The sequence below is a fragment of the Pongo pygmaeus genome, chromosome 5 (genome assembly GCF_028885625.2).
Source record: "Pongo pygmaeus isolate AG05252 chromosome 5, NHGRI_mPonPyg2-v2.0_pri, whole genome shotgun sequence".
Lineage (NCBI taxonomy): Eukaryota > Metazoa > Chordata > Mammalia > Primates > Hominidae > Pongo > Pongo pygmaeus.
Genome location: NC_072378.2, coordinates 75,071,213 through 75,091,911, shown reverse-complemented (window position 1 = coordinate 75,091,911; position 20,699 = coordinate 75,071,213). Strand labels below are relative to the sequence as shown.

Sequence of the window (20,699 nt, the reverse complement as noted above, 5' to 3'; positions counted from 1 at the left end):
ATTTTTTGAGATGGAGTCTCGCTCTGTCGCACAGGCTGGAGTGCAGTGGCATGATCTCGGCTCACCGCAACCTCCACCTCCCTAGGCGGTTCAAGCAATCCTCCTGCCTCAGCCTCCCAAGTAGCTGGGATTATAGGCACACACCACCACGCCTGGCTACTTTTTTTGTATTTTTAGTAGAGACAGGGTTTCACCATGTTGGCCAGACTGGTCTTGAACTCCTGACCTCAGTCAATCTGCCCACCTCGGCCTCCCAAAGTGCTGGGATTACAGGCGTGAGCCACCGCATCCCGCCTATTTTCCCTTATTATTAAAGAAACCTGTTAGAGAGATTTAAAAGTGTTTTGTTTTGTTTTTAGCTGTAGAGTTATATCTTCAAATGAGAGGTTATTTAGCTCACTAATAAAACAGGAAAGAGCTGCTCCAGCTGAATCTACAGTAAAGGATTTAGTCTAGAATTTGTATGGTCCACACCCTCCATGGAGCATCATCAAAGACAGTACACACTGAGGTACCCTTATGATTCAGTGTGCCAGTCTGAAAACTGCTCATCTAAAAATTCCATTACATGGAAATTCATCATTAATTTAACTGAACTCATATGCTGGACATCTAAGTTCTTTCCAATCTCTTGTGATAGCAAACTATTCTTCAAAGAGCATTTTTGCAGTCCAGTCAGTTGTGGTACACATTTAGAATTACTGCCAAACTGCCCTCAACAGTTACACCAACTTATACACTCAACATTCCAGTTCTCCAAACACTGATCAAGATTGAGACAATATCATAGTTTTAAAATTTTCAGCAATCTGAAGTTCACAAAACGTATTTTAATTTCATTTTCACTACTTTGATTACGATGTGTTTTTGAATTCTATTCATTTCCTTTCCTTATTTCCCTATGGTTTGCCTCTATTTCTTGATTTTTTAAAAATTAAAAATATATAAAGGACCACTTTAAACTTTGTCACATAGCTTACTATTTTTCCATTTGCATCTACCTATCAAACTGTGTTTAGAGTGTTTTGCTACACTGTTCTACTTTTCATTTAATCAAATATATTCATCTTTTCATTTACTATTTTTGCTTGTGCTACCATGTGGGAAAGGCATTCTGTAAGATTATATAAAAATATTAATCCAGCCGGGTGCAGTGGCTTGCACCTGTAATCCCAGCCTGGGTGATACAGCAAGATCCCCCCCCTTTCAAATAAGTAAGTAAATAAATAAATTCATATATTTTTCTATTATCCTTATGATTGCTTTTGTTGTTTTTCATTTTTTAAGGTTCCCATCTTAATAACCAAGTATATATGTTCCCATATTTGTATCTGTACTCCTATGAACACTGACATGTATAAACACATATAGAATTTAACATACGTTTATTATTTTATAAAAATATTCATACCAAAGTAATATACACATATTTCTTTATTTTGGTATTCTCACATAACAGTACCATGCAGAAATCCTAAAAGTCACTGATATAAGTTCTAATTTTTATTTTCAATGGCTGCATCATATGGATATACCATAACTTCTTCAGCCATATCCATATGAACAGGCAACGATTTTGTTTGCCAATAATCATGTTTGCATATAAAGCTTACATACTGGGGAAGATGGAGTCTAAGGAATTAATTATTTGGTCAAATACTACACATTAAAAATTTTTTAATGGTCATTTTTACATTTCTTTCCCAAAAGATCATGGTAACTTTCTTTTCCATCAGCAAACTGGGAAAGTGTCCTTTCCCTTGGAGTCTTGACAACAGCACATATTAATTGATTTTGTAACAATTTTTAAAGTCCATTGAATACAATTATATTTTATTTTTCTTAATTTGCACTTTTCATGTGGTAGTTTACCACATGAATTTTCTATTTTTGTTCATTCTTATCCTTTGTTCATTTTGTTTTTATCCTGTAATTTTAAAGAGTTCTTAGTCTATTACAGACATTAAAATATTATGTCATCTGCATTACAAATAGTTGTTCTAGATACATTGTCTATTGACATCGTTCATATTACCTTTTTCCATGTGAACTTTTTGAAATTTTTATAGTAAAATATAAAACATAATATAATGAAACATAGTATTATAGTAAAATATATCTGTTAAAATGACTTCTCTCCTCTGCTAGATGTTATAAGAAGTTTTTGTACATACTGACATTTTATTGTAAGGTTGATACTGTGTTTTCTTGTTGAATTTTTTATACTTTAAGCCTTAAGTTTAATTGAAACTTATTTTTGTATATGGCTTAATGTTCTTCCAAATAATCTCTCATGTGGTATTTAAGCCCCACTTAATGAATAATCCATCATTTTCTCCTGGCACTACCAAACTGCCTTCTAAAAAAAATTTACACCCCAAAATGGAGGCATTAATCTGAACAAATGTCAACAAATGTGAAAAGTACCTGGTCTTTCATTCTTGCTTTTCTTGGCAATGTAACTGTATTTAACTCTGAGTCTTCTGGAATGCTTCGTAGTTCACGCTCTACTCTGCAAGTATTTTCATTTAGCGCTGCTTCTACTTTTCCAGTGGATGGTGCAGGGGAAGAACACGCTGAATCAGCAGGCTGAGGAGATACGCTTTCTCTTCTGTTAGTTCTGTCGTTGTCATCATCATCATCACTGGACAAAATGACTAAAAGTATTTTAATAATTTATAATTTATATTAAAACTATAGTTATAATTTTATATTTCATTTCTGTCCATTAAAAATGCAAATAAATTACCAAAGTGGAAAATATACTAAATTTGCTTTGGACCTCCTCCAGATCTAAAATTAATAAAAATGAATGAAGATACAATCCACTCTATCTGATAAAAAGTTAAATCTGAAGAAAGCATTAAGACTTGGTATCTTTTAAAAAATATGATACAAATATAAAATTTGATTTTACAGTCCATCACCACTCAACCAAACAGCAATATCAGCAAGTTACAAGAAGAACAGTAGGTCTATTTCAGAGTCCCAAAAAATTTAAGGTGTAAAAAATAATTTGCATACAACTTGTTCACAAAATAGCATGCATTGTAAATATGTGTGAAACTCCATGTAGTCAAGTATATATATATAAAATATATATGTAAAATATATATAATATATAAAATATAATATATATAAAATATATATAATATATAAAATATAATATATATAAAATATAAAATATATATAATATATAATATATATAAAACATATAAAATATATAATATAATATATATTATATATTATATATATTTTATATATTATATATTACATACTATATATTATATTATATATATTTATATATTATATATTATATATATTTTATATATTATGTATTATATATTATATATATTTTACATATTATATATTTTATATATATATGTTATATATATATATATACTTGACTACATGGAGTTTCACACATATTTACAATGCATGCTATTTTGTGAACAAGTTGTATGCAAATTATTTTTTACACCTTAAATTTTTTGGGACTCTGTAATAGACTTACTGTTCTTCTTGTAACTTGCTGATATTGCTGTTATATATATATATATTATATATAAAAAATATATAAAATATATTTTATATATATTATATATATACATATATATGAGATTCCATCTCAAAATATATATATATTATATATAAATATATATTTTTTATATATATATATATATTTTTTTTTTGAGATGGAATCTCATTCTGTCACCCAGGCTGGAGTACAGTGGCGCGATCTTGGCTCACTGCAACCTCCGCCTCCTGGGTTCAAGTGATTCTCCTGCCTCAGCCTCCCCAGTAGCTGAGATTACATGTGTGCACCACCACACCCAGCTAATTTTTGTATTTTTAGTAGAGATGGGGTTTCGCCATGTTGGCCAGGCTGGTCTCGAACTCCCGACCTCAGGTGATCCACCTGCCTCAGCCTCCCAAAATGTTGGGATTACACGCGTGAGCCACCGCACCCGGCTGTAGCCAAGTAATTTTATCTCACACAGGAAGTTACTAAAATCTTAACTGGTCCTTGGAAAAAATCTGGACCAGTGCCTAATGTTCAGTAAGTCTTGTTGAGTAAATGGACGTGAGCAAGAAAAGACACTATGATGGTAATTTGCTCTTATACCTTGTACTCATTATTGAATCCTAGCAAATCTATCTCTATATCTTAATTCCACAAAGCCACTCACATTGTATTTGAGTCAAATACAAACTCCTTGCTATAGTTTATAAATTTACATAATCTGGCCCCTGCCTATTTATCCAATTTTCTCATAATATTCTGTTTTTGTCTCTTTATCCTCCAGGCACACTAGCCAGTATTTCTGTCCCTGAAACACCACAAGCTTGCTCCTGCCTGAATTCTACTTCCCTCAATATTATGCATTTTGGCCACCAAGTATTAGTTTAAATATCACTTTTTTTTGGGGGGGACGGAGTCTCACTCTGTCACCCAGGCTGGAGCGCAGTGGTGCGATCTTGGCTCACTGCAAGCTCCACCTCCTGGGCTGATGCCATTCTCCTGCCTCAGCCTCCCAAGTAGCTGGGACTGCAGGCGCCCACCACCACGCCCAGCTAATTTTTTATATTTTTAGTAGAGACGGGGTTTCACCGTGTTAACCATGATAACCCAATAAAGTAAGCACACACACAGTCAAATTAATTGATTTAAATTTTCTGTTGTTCCTTGTTGCGGATGTTCACTTGCTTATCTGTTTCTCCCTGCTACACATAAAGTATAAGAGAGCAGGGACACTGTCTTGTTCACTGCTATATTCCCAGGCCTGAAACAGCCTGACACAGAAAAAGCATTCAAAAGTCATGCGTTGACTTTATTAGTATTTCAAACACAAATGCTTAATTTTTACTGAGTAATGTACATGTCCCAGAGAAGTATCATCTCAGTATTTCTCTACCTGTCTTTTTAATTTTACTGTCCAGTCTCAAGAACAAATATTGAGCATGGTTTCTCTTTCAACACTGGTCTTTTATTAGCAGAAAACCTAACAGGCCAGATTAGACGATCTAAACAGATTTACATATATAGCATTTGAGAGGTGGGGTTTTGCCACTTACTGGTTATTTGGCTCAATTTCTCTTCTCTGTAGAATTAGGGACAATAAGGGTATCTATTTCACAGATTGTTGCAAGAACAACTGGTATGTAAAATGCTTAGCACAGTACCTGACATATATAGATGTGTATATATATACACACATACAGATGTACGTGTGTACATGTATATAGATTTTTTAAAAAAGGCCCATGAACTATATTTTTAATGAAAAAGTACACAAGTATAGAGTATACACACTGTATACTCTAGTCAACCAGTTCCCAATAATTTCTAATCTTTTGCTATTTATTATAAACAAGGACTGCATGCCATACACATACACACAAGAGTAAAAAGACAGGATACAGATTTACGAACAAATGTGGTAAGGATACCGTATGTCAAATATTTTATTGGGCTATGCATATTTTATGTTATTTTAGCCCCCCCACCCCCCCAACAAAAAAAAAAAAACACTATCAGCAGGAAATATAACCATTTACAGACAGAAAGATTAAATTAACCTGGCCAAAGTCAGAATGCTGGTTATAACTGGCACTTCATCTAAGACCAGGGTCAAGTTCTGTGTGTGTGTTTTTTTTTTTTTTTTTAACTATTTAAGATGGACAGGATGAGAACAGGTTAGTTTTAAGCTCACACTTATATTAAAAATATATATGGGGTTGGGGAGAGTGGTTGTAAAAATATATCTGAAAAATACTGGATTGATATAAGCAATGTTAAAGGGAGTAAAATACTTACTTGGATCATTTAGGTCTGACAAACTTGTTTTCCTTTCTTTCAAGTTTGTGATTTTGGGTATTTTTGCCCCAGGTAAAATGACTTTTCCATTAGTCTGTAAATAAGTGTGTTTACTGTCATCACAATTCACAATAATATCAATTGGAACCTTTTCCACACTGTTGCCATAAAACTTCTTGGTTGTTAATCCTGTGTTTTGTGACTTCTGTCCTCCAGAATTCTGATGAATTGACGTTCTTAATAATGGTCCAGTAGACTCATTCAAAGTAATAGCTTGTCTGCAATTTCTTTGCAAATCCTTAGAAAAAAGAACACCACAACTTTGGCATTTGGTCTGATTTTCTTTTTCTTTTCCACATTTTGAACATTCACAGTGTTCAGAAACTTTATGTTCCAAAAGAACAAAAGAAATAAAAGATTTTGGCATTTTATTGCATCATTAAGGAATCCCCTCAAAGTCTCAAAATTAAGTCCCTCTCTTCCCCATCATTGCCATCATGGCTACCATGAGATCCTAAATAAGTAATGTTAGCTGGGATTTAATATCAAAATGCTGGAAGAAATTTTCAACACTATCTAGTCTAGCAGTCAGCTATATGTAAACTAACTCTGTCTCCAAGAATCTGAGGATATGATCAAGCTGAGTACTGACTGGCTCCATTACTTTAGTGTCCATAATAAAAGTAAAGAGGGCATATCTAAATGAAAAGAATTCCATGGAAAAGTGCTGTTTCCTCTCATAAAATTGATACTAAAACAGAAAAAACACATTCCAACTATTAAAATCCTCAATATTAAAATATGAAAGGAAGTATGTTCTGAGCTATTACCATATGCCTTCCATCAGCTAAGAAACATTTACCTTGGAACTCTGTGAGAATTAGTAAGAAAATGCAGATACACTACACTGAATAAGATAAAAAAAATTTTCATGATAAAAACTAGAGATTAACATTTTATTAACCTACTTCTCTAAAAATTAGAATCTCAATACTGCTCCGTTTTAGTAGCGAATACTGTAAAGTAATAAATTTTCATAAAAATTTTATGTTAAGTGTAGTTTCTTTTGGAAAACAAAAGCTGACTAAGCCTGGACATGGTGACTCAGGTCTGTAAGCCCAACACGTTGGGAGGCTGACACAGTAGGACTCTTTAGGGCCAAGAGTTCAAGACCAGCCTGGGCAATATAGTGACATCCAATCTCTCCAAACAAAAAAAATTGAAGAAAAAAAAAACTGATTAAAATCTCATTCCCTGCTTTGGTCAGTAGAAGTGCAAGGCTTTTTACAAAATTAAATAATTCCAAATTACATATCACGTACTATCTGCAAGACTCTACCCATAAATAACCAACTGCACTTAATAAGTCTTTGAGACTATGTCATTTTTATTAAATATCCTAAAGATGTTAATCCCATTAAATTCACAGATCTTGCTTTCTTTTTCTTTTATTATTATTATTTTATTTTTTTTTTTGAGAAGGAGATTCACTCTTGTTGCCCAGGCTGGAGTGCAATGGCACAATCTCAGCTCACTGCAACCTCTGCCTCCAGGGTTCAACAGATTCTCCCGCCTCGGCCTCCCAAGTAGCTGGGACTACAGGTGCCCACCACCATGCTCAGCTAATTTTTGTATTTTTAGTAGAGATGGGATTTCACCATATCGGCCAGACTGGTTTCAAACTCCTGACCTCAGGTGATCCACCACCTGCCTCGGCCTGCCAAAGTGCTGGGATTACAGGTGTGAGCCACTGCACCCGGCCCACAGATCTTGTTTTCTTACAAGTGGTACATAGTGTAGAATTTCAGAGACTATACGTGGAAAGAAAAAACCACTAACCTTGTCTAGGAATTAAAGATTACATAGAGGCTGGCTACAATTCTTTATCTCCACTAAGAAGAAAGTAAGAACAATTGGCATAGGAATAGAGTAAAAGAAGGAAGACTTCTATTAAAAAACAATTATTGCTGTGTTTAATACCTAGGTGATGTGATGATCTGTGCAGCAACCACCACGGCACACGTCTACCTATGTAACAAACCTGCACATCCTGTACATGTACCCCTGAACTTCAAAAACAAACAAACAAACTGAGGTTTTCAGTGGGCATGTCCAGTGGACGAAAGATGTTGTATTTAGGGAGGGGCTTTCCTCCTCCTTTACCTAGGCTAAGCAGTAGGTGGTATCAGCATGGCCCGAGCCAAACTTAGGTTGGCATGGCAGGACATTATCACATAAAGAAAAACTAAGCTAACAGGTAAATACACCAGGGGTGATGGGAGTCAGGTTAATCACTTCTGGAGAACGGAGTTACAAACATGCAACGTGGGAAAAATTAAATAAACTCGGTGTTGGACTGGAATTAGAGTTATCAGTGTGAACTTATGGATTCTAATATAGATTAAATATTAATACACACAAATGTATTTCTTAGCTTTGTCCACTGAGAAGGCCGAGAAACAATAATACCCATGTGAATGAACATAACTAGTGCCCAAATACGTTCCCTCCACTTAAAGGAGAAGATATTTCCTTCTCCTTGTATGCATGGCTCCTCGGAGAAATGAATGACTCTAGGGCTGAGACAGAAATACAAAATAATGGCCGGGCGCGGTGGCTCACGCCTGTGATCCCAGCACTTTGGAAGGCTGAGGTGGGTGGATCACGTGAGGTCAGGAGTTCAAGACCAGCCTGGCCAACATGGTGAAACCCCATCTCTATTAAAAATACAAAAATAAGCTGGGTATGGTGGCAGGTGCCTGTAGCCCCAGATACTCAGGAGACTGAGACAGAAGAACTGCCTGAATCGGGAGGTGGAGGCTACAGTGAGCCGAGATCGCTCCACTCAACTCCAGCCTGGGTGACAAAGCAAGACTCCATCTCGGGAAAAAAAAAAAGAAATACAAGATAAGTTAAGACCATCTTGTTATACTAAAAAGCAGAGAAGTGAATGTCATGAATGTCTTCAAAGAATGATAGGGACATGTCAGAAAAAACAGAGGCCAGCTTGAAGGGACTCACATGGAATCTGGGATAATTGAAGCATCAAGGTAAGTCATGAAACATCAGGAAAGTTACAGACTATAACCCTTTTGAGTAAAGTAACTATTCATATGTACATGCTGATATAAATGAATATATAAATGTGGGATAAGAAATACTTCTAGCTCATGTTAGAAATCTTATTAATGAATTAGTCAAAATACCTATTAACTGACATTGCAGTGAAGAAATCTAGACATCTCAACTAAGGTAAAATATCATTAATGTGAAAATCAACATCGTATGTCTCCTGATGTAATGCAGTAAGATTACAGCATCATTTCTGAAGCATTCTTGAAAACTACATACATCATTTACAAACATCAGACAAACCCAATTTGAGGCACAAAGTAAATGTCCTATACTCCTCATCAAATGCCAAGATTATGAAAGATGAGACTGTGAAATTATTTCTATTGAAAGACACTAAAGATTCACGGCAATTCAATGCAGCACATGACCCTGAATTCAATTCTATACCCATAAAGGACATTATTTAGGTGAAATTTGAACGGGACTTGTGCATTAAATGGTAATTTTAGATCAATGTTAATTTTGAGATTTTGACAGATGTATTCTGATTATAAAAAACCAAAAACACACATACTTAAGTATTAAATGGTAAATGGGCATCATGCTTGCAACTTCAACTCAAACAGTACAAAAAAATACTTATACACATGTTTATGGGTAGGCAGGAGGAAGGAGGGAAAAAGGCATAGAGAGTGAGGACAATAAAGCAAATGTGAACAACAAGCAATCTGGGAGACAAATATATAGATTTTCTTCTACTATTTTTTGTAACTTTTTGGCTTCTTAAAGTTATTTGAAAAAAATTCTGGCAGACAGCAATCATTTGAAGTATGTTGCAGGGAAGCATTGATAAATTCTTTACAGAAAAATAAATTCTATATTTTGAACAAGCATAAAAATGGTCTACTGAAGGCAGAAAAAGCTGCCTAAACTTTTCCAGGTCCCTTCTGGTCCTATGATAAAAGATCACCTAGAATTTAATAAGTACTGAAACTAATATTAATAAAAACACAATCTGATTAGCAACAAAGAATAATTTCTCTATTTACCTCTAAATGGGTTAAACATTTTTTTGAAGCAGGAGATAGAGGAGGAGTAGGCTGATAGGTACTACAGTGCCGTTTCTGTTGTACTTTCCTCTTAATTTCAGGTTCCACTTGTGATTCGGACTCTTCTGTTTTCTTCATTATGCGTTCTAAAGGAAGGAGAAAAAAATAAACTTTAAGTTTTAGTTAAAATAAGCTAGTGTTTCAGCAAAAAAATAATCAGAACATAAGACTAAACCAATAATTATATCCTGGCTTACTCTTCTCTTATTTATTTTTCACTCCTCAGCAGGATCTCCACAATGTGGGCCACTTCATCAAGTGTATCAATATCCTCTTCACTTTATTTTGTTCTACTAAGGTAACAGAAGCCCTTCCTGTGCCTAACCACTCACCCAGGCCGGAGTGCAGTGGCATGCTCATAGCTCACTCTAATCTCAAACACCTTAGCTCAAGTGATCTTCCCACCTCAGCCTCCAAACTAGCTGTGACTACAGGTACACGCCACCACACTCAGCTAATTTTTTTTATTATTTGTAGAGACAGGGTCTCCCTATGTTGCCCAGGCTGCTTTCCTTCTTTTTTTTCCAAGTCACTTATTCTAAGAGTAGTAATCAGAAAAATTTGAATTCAAACAGTACAACTGTTTGGGTAAACGAAACTAAACTAAGCCTGCCTCAAGTTAATTTTCTTTTTTAACTTCGGAACACACAAGAGAATTTTTCTCGATATTTTTTATGTAAATTTAATAATTTTCATTACAAATATAATTATAATGTTTAAATGATTTGATGAACTCCAAAACAGGCCAATTTAAAATTTACCATAATCTGACTTTATCAGCAAAGGATTAAGTATCCAAGAGGCCAAACATGTTTCTGAAACATAAGTGAAGAATCTGTAAACCAAAATAACCTGCACAAACATAGCTTTGTTAAATACTTCTAGTTTCCTATATTTAATATTCTTTTATCATTTGGTTTTTAAAAATAAGATTATGTAGACATAAAAATCAATATCATATAATATTTAGTTTGATATACAACACCATCTTAAGAAACCTATATAATTATTCTTGCTTAGTGCAATCACAAAAAGTTTCACTAAGTGATCATCATCCTCTCATTGTTTGCACGTCTATTTTCCTAGACACCAAAGCTAGAAATTTAAATAATCGATGACTACTCCTTGTCCCTTCATCTTTACTTCTAAATAGCTCTTAAGTTTACTCTGTCCTCTCCAAACCCACTGCCACTACATTTCTGATGCTTAACTCTTGCCTAAACTGATGTCCTCTATCCCAATTTTGCTCCCCTTAAATCCTTCCCCACTACTGCCAAAGTGATCTAGTTAAAAATTATGACTTTGTCATTCTAATACTCTAATTAAATTCCATCTCTTGGCAAGCAGAAGTTCCTGTTTCAATCTTACTTCCACTTAAACTTTACCTCACAAAGGTTCATTTCTTCATGTGTTCTCTCTTTCACCCTTACATATGCTGTTCTTTTCACAAGTGAAGCTCTGCCTATGTGGTGAATTCAAACTCTTCTTTGTTAAGAAGCTGCCTCTGCCCCACTCTAGGCACAATTAATCAATCCTTAGAGTTTTCACAGCTCTCATTTTATTGTTATTTGTACTTCTGTTCCCCCATTGTATTGCCAGCTCTGGGAAGAGCAGAAATTATGTTTTAGTCATGTGTTTTCCCAGCATCTAGAAACTACACAAGGGCTTAATAAATGTTTCCTGGATTAATGAATTACATGAGAAACATAAAACTATATGACACATAAAAAAATGAAATTACAGGGGTCGGAGGAAGAGACATTGTCACTATGTCATCTCTGAAAATGGCATTACCTTTGTGACATAGAGATAATGATTCATACACAGATATAGAACAATTAAGGACTTAGCCTCTGGCCAGAGAGTAACTAAAAAGTGCTTTTTTTCTCCCGATGTCTAAAATCTGAGGTTACAGAGCAGCTGCTCCAGTCCAGAGCATCCAGGTATTATTATTTTTATGAAGGCTAAGTTACTTTGTTGAAGAGCTATGATGTGACACTACAAAAAGAAGGCAGACATTTTGGAATTCGGAAAATAAACAGTTGTCTGAAACACACAACCAATTATTTGAAAAACTTAATTTACAGTAAAGCAGTCTTAAAACATAAGCCCCTACAAGCTTTTTTGGCCTTACTAAATTTGATAATGTACCCAAAGGAAAGCTTTTTCCTTATAAACATACTTCATTAATCTTTTTAAGCCACACAGTATCTTTGCACATTATTTTGCTCAAACATGTATCTAATTAGTTTTCTGCAGCATCCTGGAGACTGACATTTAAAAAAACAGTATCATTTCATCCTGATTATGTAATCACACTCTTCTCTTCACCCTACCTATATCATCATGTCTATGTCACATTTTCTCTACCATCATAACAAAGAGGGAAACAAATGTCCCAAGCTTTGATATAATTCAAAATTTTAACTGATAATAGGTAGAGAAAAATGACATTAAAATTCTGATCCCTTCCTAAATCAAGGTTATTTATAAGGCTCTGAAAGAAAGAGAAAAAAGGAAGGAATGACATAATTAAGAAGGTTAAGCTGAGACTTTTGAAACCAATGTCATGAGGAGAAATGGTAAATGATTGATAGTATTATAGGAAACTAGAGTAGATCTATAGAGAGTCAAGAAAAAAACACAAAAATGTTAGCCTCAGGGTTAAGAAATTCCATTAGGATTCCATTTTCTAGGGAAAGAAGAGAAAAACACTTGAGAAGATTTGGTAACTCAAGTAAAAATGAACTAGTCTAAAATTACAGCAGAAACATAAAATGGCAAAAAGCTTAAGATTGGACTGGTTCAAGGATGGCAAATACTTAGTAAGTGGCCTGTGAAAGTTTTACTAGCTAACTGATCACAGAAGTGATTTTTGCTAGGTTGATGTAGCCTCAAATTCTCAACAGATTACTCCAGAGAAGTACTTAAGATGAAAACCATGTGACATTATGCTTGAATCCCTCTTACAGGGATGAGAAAGAGAATAAAGAGTATTTACCAAAGACCCTGTGGTAGGAACATGAAGATTAGGATACTCCCTGCTAGATATCCTAGCTCAATGTGTATTCTTTTTTTTTTTTTTTGAGACGGAGTCTTGCTCTTGTCGCCCAGGCTGGAGTGCAGTGGCACAATCTCGGCTCACTCAACCTCTGCCTCCCAGGTTCAAGCAATTCTCCTGCCTCTGCCTCCTGAGTAGCCGGGATTACAGGCATGCGTCACCATGCCTGGCTAGTTTTTGTACTTTCAGTAGAGACAGGGTTTCACCACCTTGGCCAGGCTGCTCTTGAACTCCTGGCTTCAGGTGATCCACCCACCTCGGCCTCCCTAAGTGCTGGGATTACAGGCATGAACCACCACGCCCAGCCTAGCTCAATGTCTTTTTAAATACACTACACTATTTCCAGGTATGCACAAAAGGGGAGACTATGGAAGATATTACTGGGTAAGAGTGATCTATACATAGGTTGGATATAAATAGAAGACATTTAAAAAATCAAGTTGAAAAAAAAGATCCTTCATAAAAAGAATGTTCATTGCAGCTTTATTCTTAATAGACAAAAACTGGAAACAACCCAGGTGCTGTTTATCGATTATTTATATTATCGATTATCAGGAAAATCGATAAATAACTTGGTATACTCATACAATGCAATGTTAAAAAGAAACAAACTATTGATGCAAGCAACAGTATGGATGAGTCTCAAAATAAGATCCTGAATGAAAGAAGCCTCACATAAGAGTATATAGTGCATTACTCCATTTACATGAAGTCCTAGAACAGGTAAAATTAATCTGTGCTAGGAAAAATCAGAACAATGGTTACATTTGAGGGGGAAGAAGTAGGGACTAACTGTGAAAGAACATGAGGGAACTTTCTAAGGTGCTGATACCATTTCTACTATGTCTTCGTGGGGATTTTGGTTAGAAAGGGATATGTAGTTTTCAAATTTTATATACTTAAGACTTTTGTATTTAATTGTAGTAAATTTTATTTCAAAAGAAAGAAAGTGAGGGCGATCAGGCTGCGACATCTGTCACCCCGCTGATTGCCAGGGGTAACTGGGCTGATCTGGCTGGCTAGGTGGGTGTCCGCTTCCTCCCTCATCGCTCCATGCGCATCCCTTCCAAAGCTGCACACTGGGTGAAAGAGGACGACCATCCCCGCTAGAGGAGGACCGATCTTGGGTCAAGGGTATACAAGGAGCTGTGCTCCACTGCTAGAACCTCCAAACAAGCCCTCAAAAGAAAATAAACTGTAAACAAATATTGAACTCGTTAATAATATGACCACTGAAGTGTTTAGAAGTATACCAGGTGTCTGCAATCGACTTTAAAATGCATCAAAAAATAAGATGAATTAACGTATAAAGGGATGACTAGATGGACATGTGATAAAACAAGAACAGAAAAGTGTTAATTATATCTATCTACCACATAGATATACACATGTTCACTGTAGAAGTCTCAACTTTTCTGCATAAACATTTTCATAATAGAAGTTGTGGGAGAAACAGGGTGAGGAAGAGGCTTAACTTTCTTATGAGATTTTAGTTGTGATACTACTAATATGCTGAAAAATAAGTACCCAGAGGACAGTGATAGAATACAAACCGTTATCTTTATAATGGTTATGTATTTGCTTTTACATTATTTTTCATAATTTTTCAAGAGAGAAAGACAAACTAGAAAAATGGTTTTCTCCATCATGTAGATGCTACTGACTGATTTTCAATGTAAAATAAAACTAAAGTCATGTATCTATCACATTCTCATTATCTTCTTTAAAAATCACTTCTGGCTAAATACTATACTTCTGGCATACAGGATTTTGTAAAAACTCTTTAGCATGACAATCTACCTCTACCTACTTCTATGGGTTCAACTCTGGCTATCCTCTACCCATTCTCCAATCAAATACATTATTTGTTCAAATAAGATGAGACTCTTTCACCTGTTGTGCCTTTGCATTCCATACTCATTAGGTGCAAAGCTTTTCCTCCTCGACTTGGTATGCCAAACTCCAATGATTCAAAACTCAGCTTTACTTATGCTTTGTTTTTGAGATAGGGTCTCACTCTGTAGCCCAGGCTGGAGTGCAGAGGCGTGATCACAGTGCACTGCAGCCTCAACCTGTGCGCACTGCAGCCTTCACCTGACAGGCTCAAATGATCCCCTCACCTCTGCCTCTTGAGTAGCTGGGACTACAGGTGCTCATAACCACACCTGGCTAATTTTTCTATATTTTATAGAGACAGGGTCTCACTATGTTGGCCAGTCTGGTCTTGAATGCCTGGGCTCAAGCGATCCTCCCACCCTGGCCTCCCAAAGTGCTGGAATTACAGGTGTGAGCCACCATGCTTGGCCTCCTCTTTGTGTGTGAAGATTTAATTAAAACTCCAGAAAAGGGCAGTGACCACTCCTTTATGATGCCACATTTTAAATTGGCTTTTACATACTACTTTCTGACTCTACAACAGTATGTTTACAAGTTTGTAGTCTATCTATCCCTGGAGTTTCCCAACAACAGACACTGTCATTTTATAGGGGCACGAGGCAAGCTTGAATTAATAATCATACCTAACTTTAAGATACCAATGGAAAACTTACAAATATATTTGCAAAATAAACTAGTTAAAAAAAAAACCACAACATTCCAAAAACATGAGAAAAAATGTTGAAATTGATTCCTAGAGCAATTTATTAAACACTTCAGCAGGCATTCCTGACATTCACCCAAATGCATTGAGGGAAAACAAGGTTAATAAATAAAATAATGCTGTTAAATAAAAATGATTTACATGTAAAAACATCTAAATAAATAAAAATAAATCTACAAGGACTTTTGGAAAATAAAGGTGAATGTTTTTAAAATTCCAGGGTTGGAAAAGCTTTACTAAACACAATACTAAGGAAACCCAACTTCAGCAACAGATTCAACTATAATGTACTATTTGACAACATAAAGTAAGGCCAGGCACAGTGCCTCATGCCTGTAATCCTGGCACTTTGGCAGGCCAAGGCGGGGGGATCACCTCAGGTTGGGAGTTCGAGACCAAACTGACCAACATGGAGAAACCCCGTCTCCTCTAAAAAATACAAAATTAGCCAGGCAGAGTGGCCCAGGCCTGTAATCCCAGCTATTCGGGAGGGTGAGGCAGGAAAATCGCTTGGACCCGGGAGGTGGAGGTTGCGGTGAGCTGAGATTGCGCCATTGCACTCCAGCTTGGGCAACAAGAGCGAAACTCCGTCAAAAAAGAAAAAAAAGAAAAGAAAAAAGTAACAGAAAAACCACAAAATGGAAAGATATCTACATCAGAGCTAACAAAGAGTTGCTAAATAAGTAATAAATAGGCAAAGGACACATAAATAAATGGGCAGACATAAATAAAAGAAATTCAAATGGCCATTAATCCTGTAAGATATCTCACCAGTTATGAAGAAAATGTAAGAAAAACATTTTGATCAGACTGGCAAAGACTAAAAGAATGATAATAATCTAATGTTGCTGAAAAGCAGGAGAAAATAGGCCGACTCAAATAATACTGTGTTGGGAGCCAATCACCTTTACACAAGGCATTTTTTCTTTCTTTCTTTCTTTTTTTTTTTTTTTTTTTTTTTTGAGATTTTTAGTAGAGATGGGATTTCACCATGTTGGCCAGACTGGTTTCAAACTCCTGACCTCAAGCGATCTGCCTGCCTCGGCCTCCCAAAGTGCCAGGATTAGAGGCGTGAGCCACCGCCCCCGGCCACACAAGGCATTTTGGCATTAACATATCAAGTCTTAAAAATGTGTATATCATTTGTCCCCCAAATTTTATTTCTAGGGATTTGATGCAAAGAAATAGATCAAATATATAAAATGCATGTACCAGTACAGTAATAATATTTTAAATGTCAAAACATTGAAAACAAATTATGCCACATAAATATAGTGGGCCACAACACACTTACTTAAAAAAAAAAAAAAAAAGATTATAGAAACTTGGATATAAAAATTTGCAGCTGGGCGTGGTGGCTAATGCCTGTAATCCCAGCACTTTGGGAGGCTCAGACAGGCGGATCACGAGGTAAAAAAAAATTTGTAAGGAAGTCCTCCATAAATTTAAGAATCCACTTGATTCTTTTTATTTTTGTGAGATATGGTCTCACTCTGCTGCCCAGGTTGGAGTACAGTGGCGCGATTGTGGCTCACTGCAATCTCGACCTGCTGGGCTCAAGTGATCCTCCTGTCTCAGCCTCCCAAGCAGCTGGGACTACAGGCATGCGCCACTATACCCGGCTAATTTTTATATATTTTTGGAGAGTTAGGGTTTCACCATGTTGCCCAGGCTGGTCTCAAACTCCTGGGCTCAAGCGATCCTCCTGCCTTGGCCTCCCCAAATGCTGGAATTACAGGTGTGAACTACCATAGCTGGTGCATTTGATTCTTAAACTTTCATTAATTGTGTTTTCCATGCTGGTTCTATGTCTGTCATCTTTTAATGAGAGTGTAAAAACTAGATATCATAAAGTCAAAAAGCAAGTTACATACAGAACAATACAGACAGTATGAATATTGTGTATCAATTTAAAAATGAGTATATGTGCATAGAAAAGGTCTGGAAAATTATATATTAAAATGTTAACAACAGCTACCCTGACTGGTTGAAAGTTAGTATGTGACCAGAGCAGTGGCCCAAACCTGTAATCCCAGCACTTTGGGAGGCTGAGGCGAGCACATCGCTGGAGCCCAGAAGCCTGACAGCAGACTGGGCAACACGGTGAAACCTTATCTCTATAAAAAATACAAAAAATTAGCTGGATGTGGCAGCATGCACCTGCAGTCCCAGCTACTTGGTGGAGGTGGGAGAATGATGTAAGCCTAGGAGGTCGAGGCTGCAGTGAGCCATAATCATGGCACTGCACTCCAGCCTGGGTAATAGAGCAAGACCCTGTCTCAAAAACGAACAAAAAGCAAAAGTTAACGTGTGTTAAGCAGTGCTAAATTAGGTGACTGAGTTGTAATTATATAATGTAATTACATGAAGAATATAATTAAATGTACATTCAGGGACAATATATGTCTGTTCTCTCTAACAAGGAAAAAACACGCTGAAAAAAAAAAAGGGAGTTTAAGAAACAAATGAGAGTAGGTGGGGAGAAAAATGAGATCTTAACGGTTGTTATTCTGTATGTTTAGAAAAAATTTTTAAAGCAACTAAATAAAAAAGCAACAGGACATGTGGTCTGACCAAAAATTACACTTAATGGTTTACAAACTTTAATTTTATAGTAAAGAACTGCTTATCATGCTGGTAAGTACTGATATGTGGCTATAACTTATAAAAAAACATACTAAGTGCCTGAAATTCAAATTAAAGAAGGCAAAGAGAACAATAAAGAAAATCACCTTGAGTGTTAACTATAGAAAGACCATGATATCGTTTAGGAGAAAATTATGCTCAGTGTTATGCAAGTAATTAGTGATCCTGTGGTTTGAAATCTCAATGTTTTAAAAATTATCTCCAAAGGAAATCTTGAAATAAAATGCAATCTTCATATAACAATATATACAGTATTATTATAGCATTGCTGTTTATCCTACACCCAGGAATACATGTACCTACCTAACACAAAAGAAGCTGAAAACAAAGTTTACAAGTTAAATACATCAACATTCCTCTCCTAAAGTTTACAAGTATTACTCATAAAACCCTCATTTATTAATAATGAGTCCACAGGTATAAATAATTAATAATCATCAATAAATATATCAGGAAGGTACAGATCTTCCCTACAGAAGATTTCCAATCAATAAATGTAAAAGAAATGAAGAAAACAGAAAATCACCATTAGACAAACATTAAGCAGTAACTAATGCCAGAAAGACCCACCAATGGATGCTAAAATCAGTGGGTGAAGGTTTGAAGAAAAACAGGATATTTGTACAGTTTCAGAGTATATCTCTTCTAAAATCTTTATTAAGTACCAGGGGAAAAACAGTAATTTTACAGTGAAAAAACCCAGCAGAGAGTATCTTAACCAAATGATCATGGTTAACACTACCAATCCTAAGACATATTCAACATCATGTAACCCCTAAAATGATGCACTGAGAATGCCACAACATCATTTCTGTGGAAGTCTTGCCCCAAATGCATAGCCTTAATCTAATCCTAAGACATCATCATCACCAAATTGAGAGGCATTATACAGAGCAACTGACTAGTCTTCAAAATCATTAAGGAAACTAAGAGAACATGACAAATGCTATGTGGGATCACAGAATGAATCTTGGAACAGAAAAAGGATATTAGTGAAAAGCTGGTGAAATCTAAATAAGTTCTACAGCTTAGTTAAGAATCTTATACCAATTTCTTAGTTTTGATAAGTGTAGGAGGATTATAAAATATTAACATTAAGGGAAGCTGTGTGAAAAAATAAACATGTATGTCTCTGTATTAAATCTGCAAATTTTCTCTAAGTCTAAAATTATTTCAAAATAACAGGTTAAGGGCTGGGCGTGGTGGCTGACACATGTAATCCCAGCACTTTGGGAGGCCGAGGTGGATGGATCACAAGGTCAGGAGTTTGAGACGAGTCTGGCCAACATGGTGAAACTTCGTCTCTATTAACAATACAAAAATTAGCTGGGCTTGGTGGCAGGCGCCTGTAATGCCAGCTACTCGTGAGGCTGAGGCAGAGAATTATTTGAACCCGGGAGACGGAGGTTGCAGTGAGCTGAGATCACACCACTGCCTTCCAGCCTGGGCTACAGAGTGAGACTCCATCTCAAAAAACAACAACAACAAACAAACAAACAAACAAAACCCAAGTTAAAAGTACAGTAAATAAGCATGCTCTTTTTTCTTTTAACTTGAGTATGCTTATTTACTTAATGAATGCTGTTGAATAAACTTTAAAAATTATTTGTAACAAGCCTGGCTGATTGGCATCTAAAACCATTATTAGTGGGCCAAATCACTTAACATCTTTGAAACGCTTTTTTTTTTTTACTTTTGAGACCGAGTCTCACTCTGTCACCCAGGCTGGAGCGCAGTGGAGCGACCTCAGCTCACTGCAACCTCTGCCTCCTGGGTTCAAGCGATTCTTGTGTCTCAGCCTTCCAAGTAGCTGGGATTATAGGTATGTGCCATCATGCCCAGCTAATTTTTGTTTTTTTTTTTTTCCAGTAGCGATGGGGTTTTGCCATGTTGGCCAGGCTGGTCTCGAACTCCTGACCTCAGGTGATTGCCTGCGTCGACATCGTAAAGTGCTGGGATTACAGGTGTGAGCCACCATACTAGGCCAGAAATGCATTTGTTAAAATAAAAATAATACCTTTTGTACAGTTTTGAGGATTAGAAGTAATCTTCTTTGTGACAGAGCAAGAATATAGTAATGTACAGTGTTTAAGAGTGGGATTTGGCATCAAACAGACATGGGTTCCAATACTAGCTCTGTCATTTACTAGCTCTATGTCCTTGAGGAAGTTTTTTAGCTTATAGGGACCTTCAACAGAAAGCTAGGATAAAAGTAAATAATGAATGCAAAGCACTGGACTCAGCATATAGCAGAGCAAGAGCTCAATAAACATTTAAGGTATAACAGAATAAATGTTGAAGAGAGTAGTCACTATTACTAAACTTAATAAACCTAGTAAGCATAACTATGCTTAGTATGTAAAGTATAATAATTCACATCTATAAAGACTG

At 35.9% G+C, this 20,699-nt stretch overlaps 1 protein-coding gene across 8 annotated transcripts in view; it reads right to left on the bottom strand.

The window, feature by feature from the left end:
* SENP6 (SUMO specific peptidase 6) overlaps positions 1-20,699 on the bottom strand; it is a 114,761-nt gene that overhangs the window by 46,565 nt on the left and 47,497 nt on the right. For all 8 annotated transcript variants that reach the window (XM_063666336.1, XM_063666338.1, XM_063666339.1 and 5 more), the window contains 3 exons: positions 9,943-10,088; positions 5,819-6,116; positions 2,428-2,657 (listed from right to left, as the gene is read on the bottom strand). In XM_063666336.1, coding sequence (XP_063522406.1) covers positions 2,428-2,657; positions 5,819-6,116; positions 9,943-10,088 — 674 coding nt within the window. The remainder of the gene's footprint in view (positions 1-2,427; positions 2,658-5,818; positions 6,117-9,942; positions 10,089-20,699) is intronic.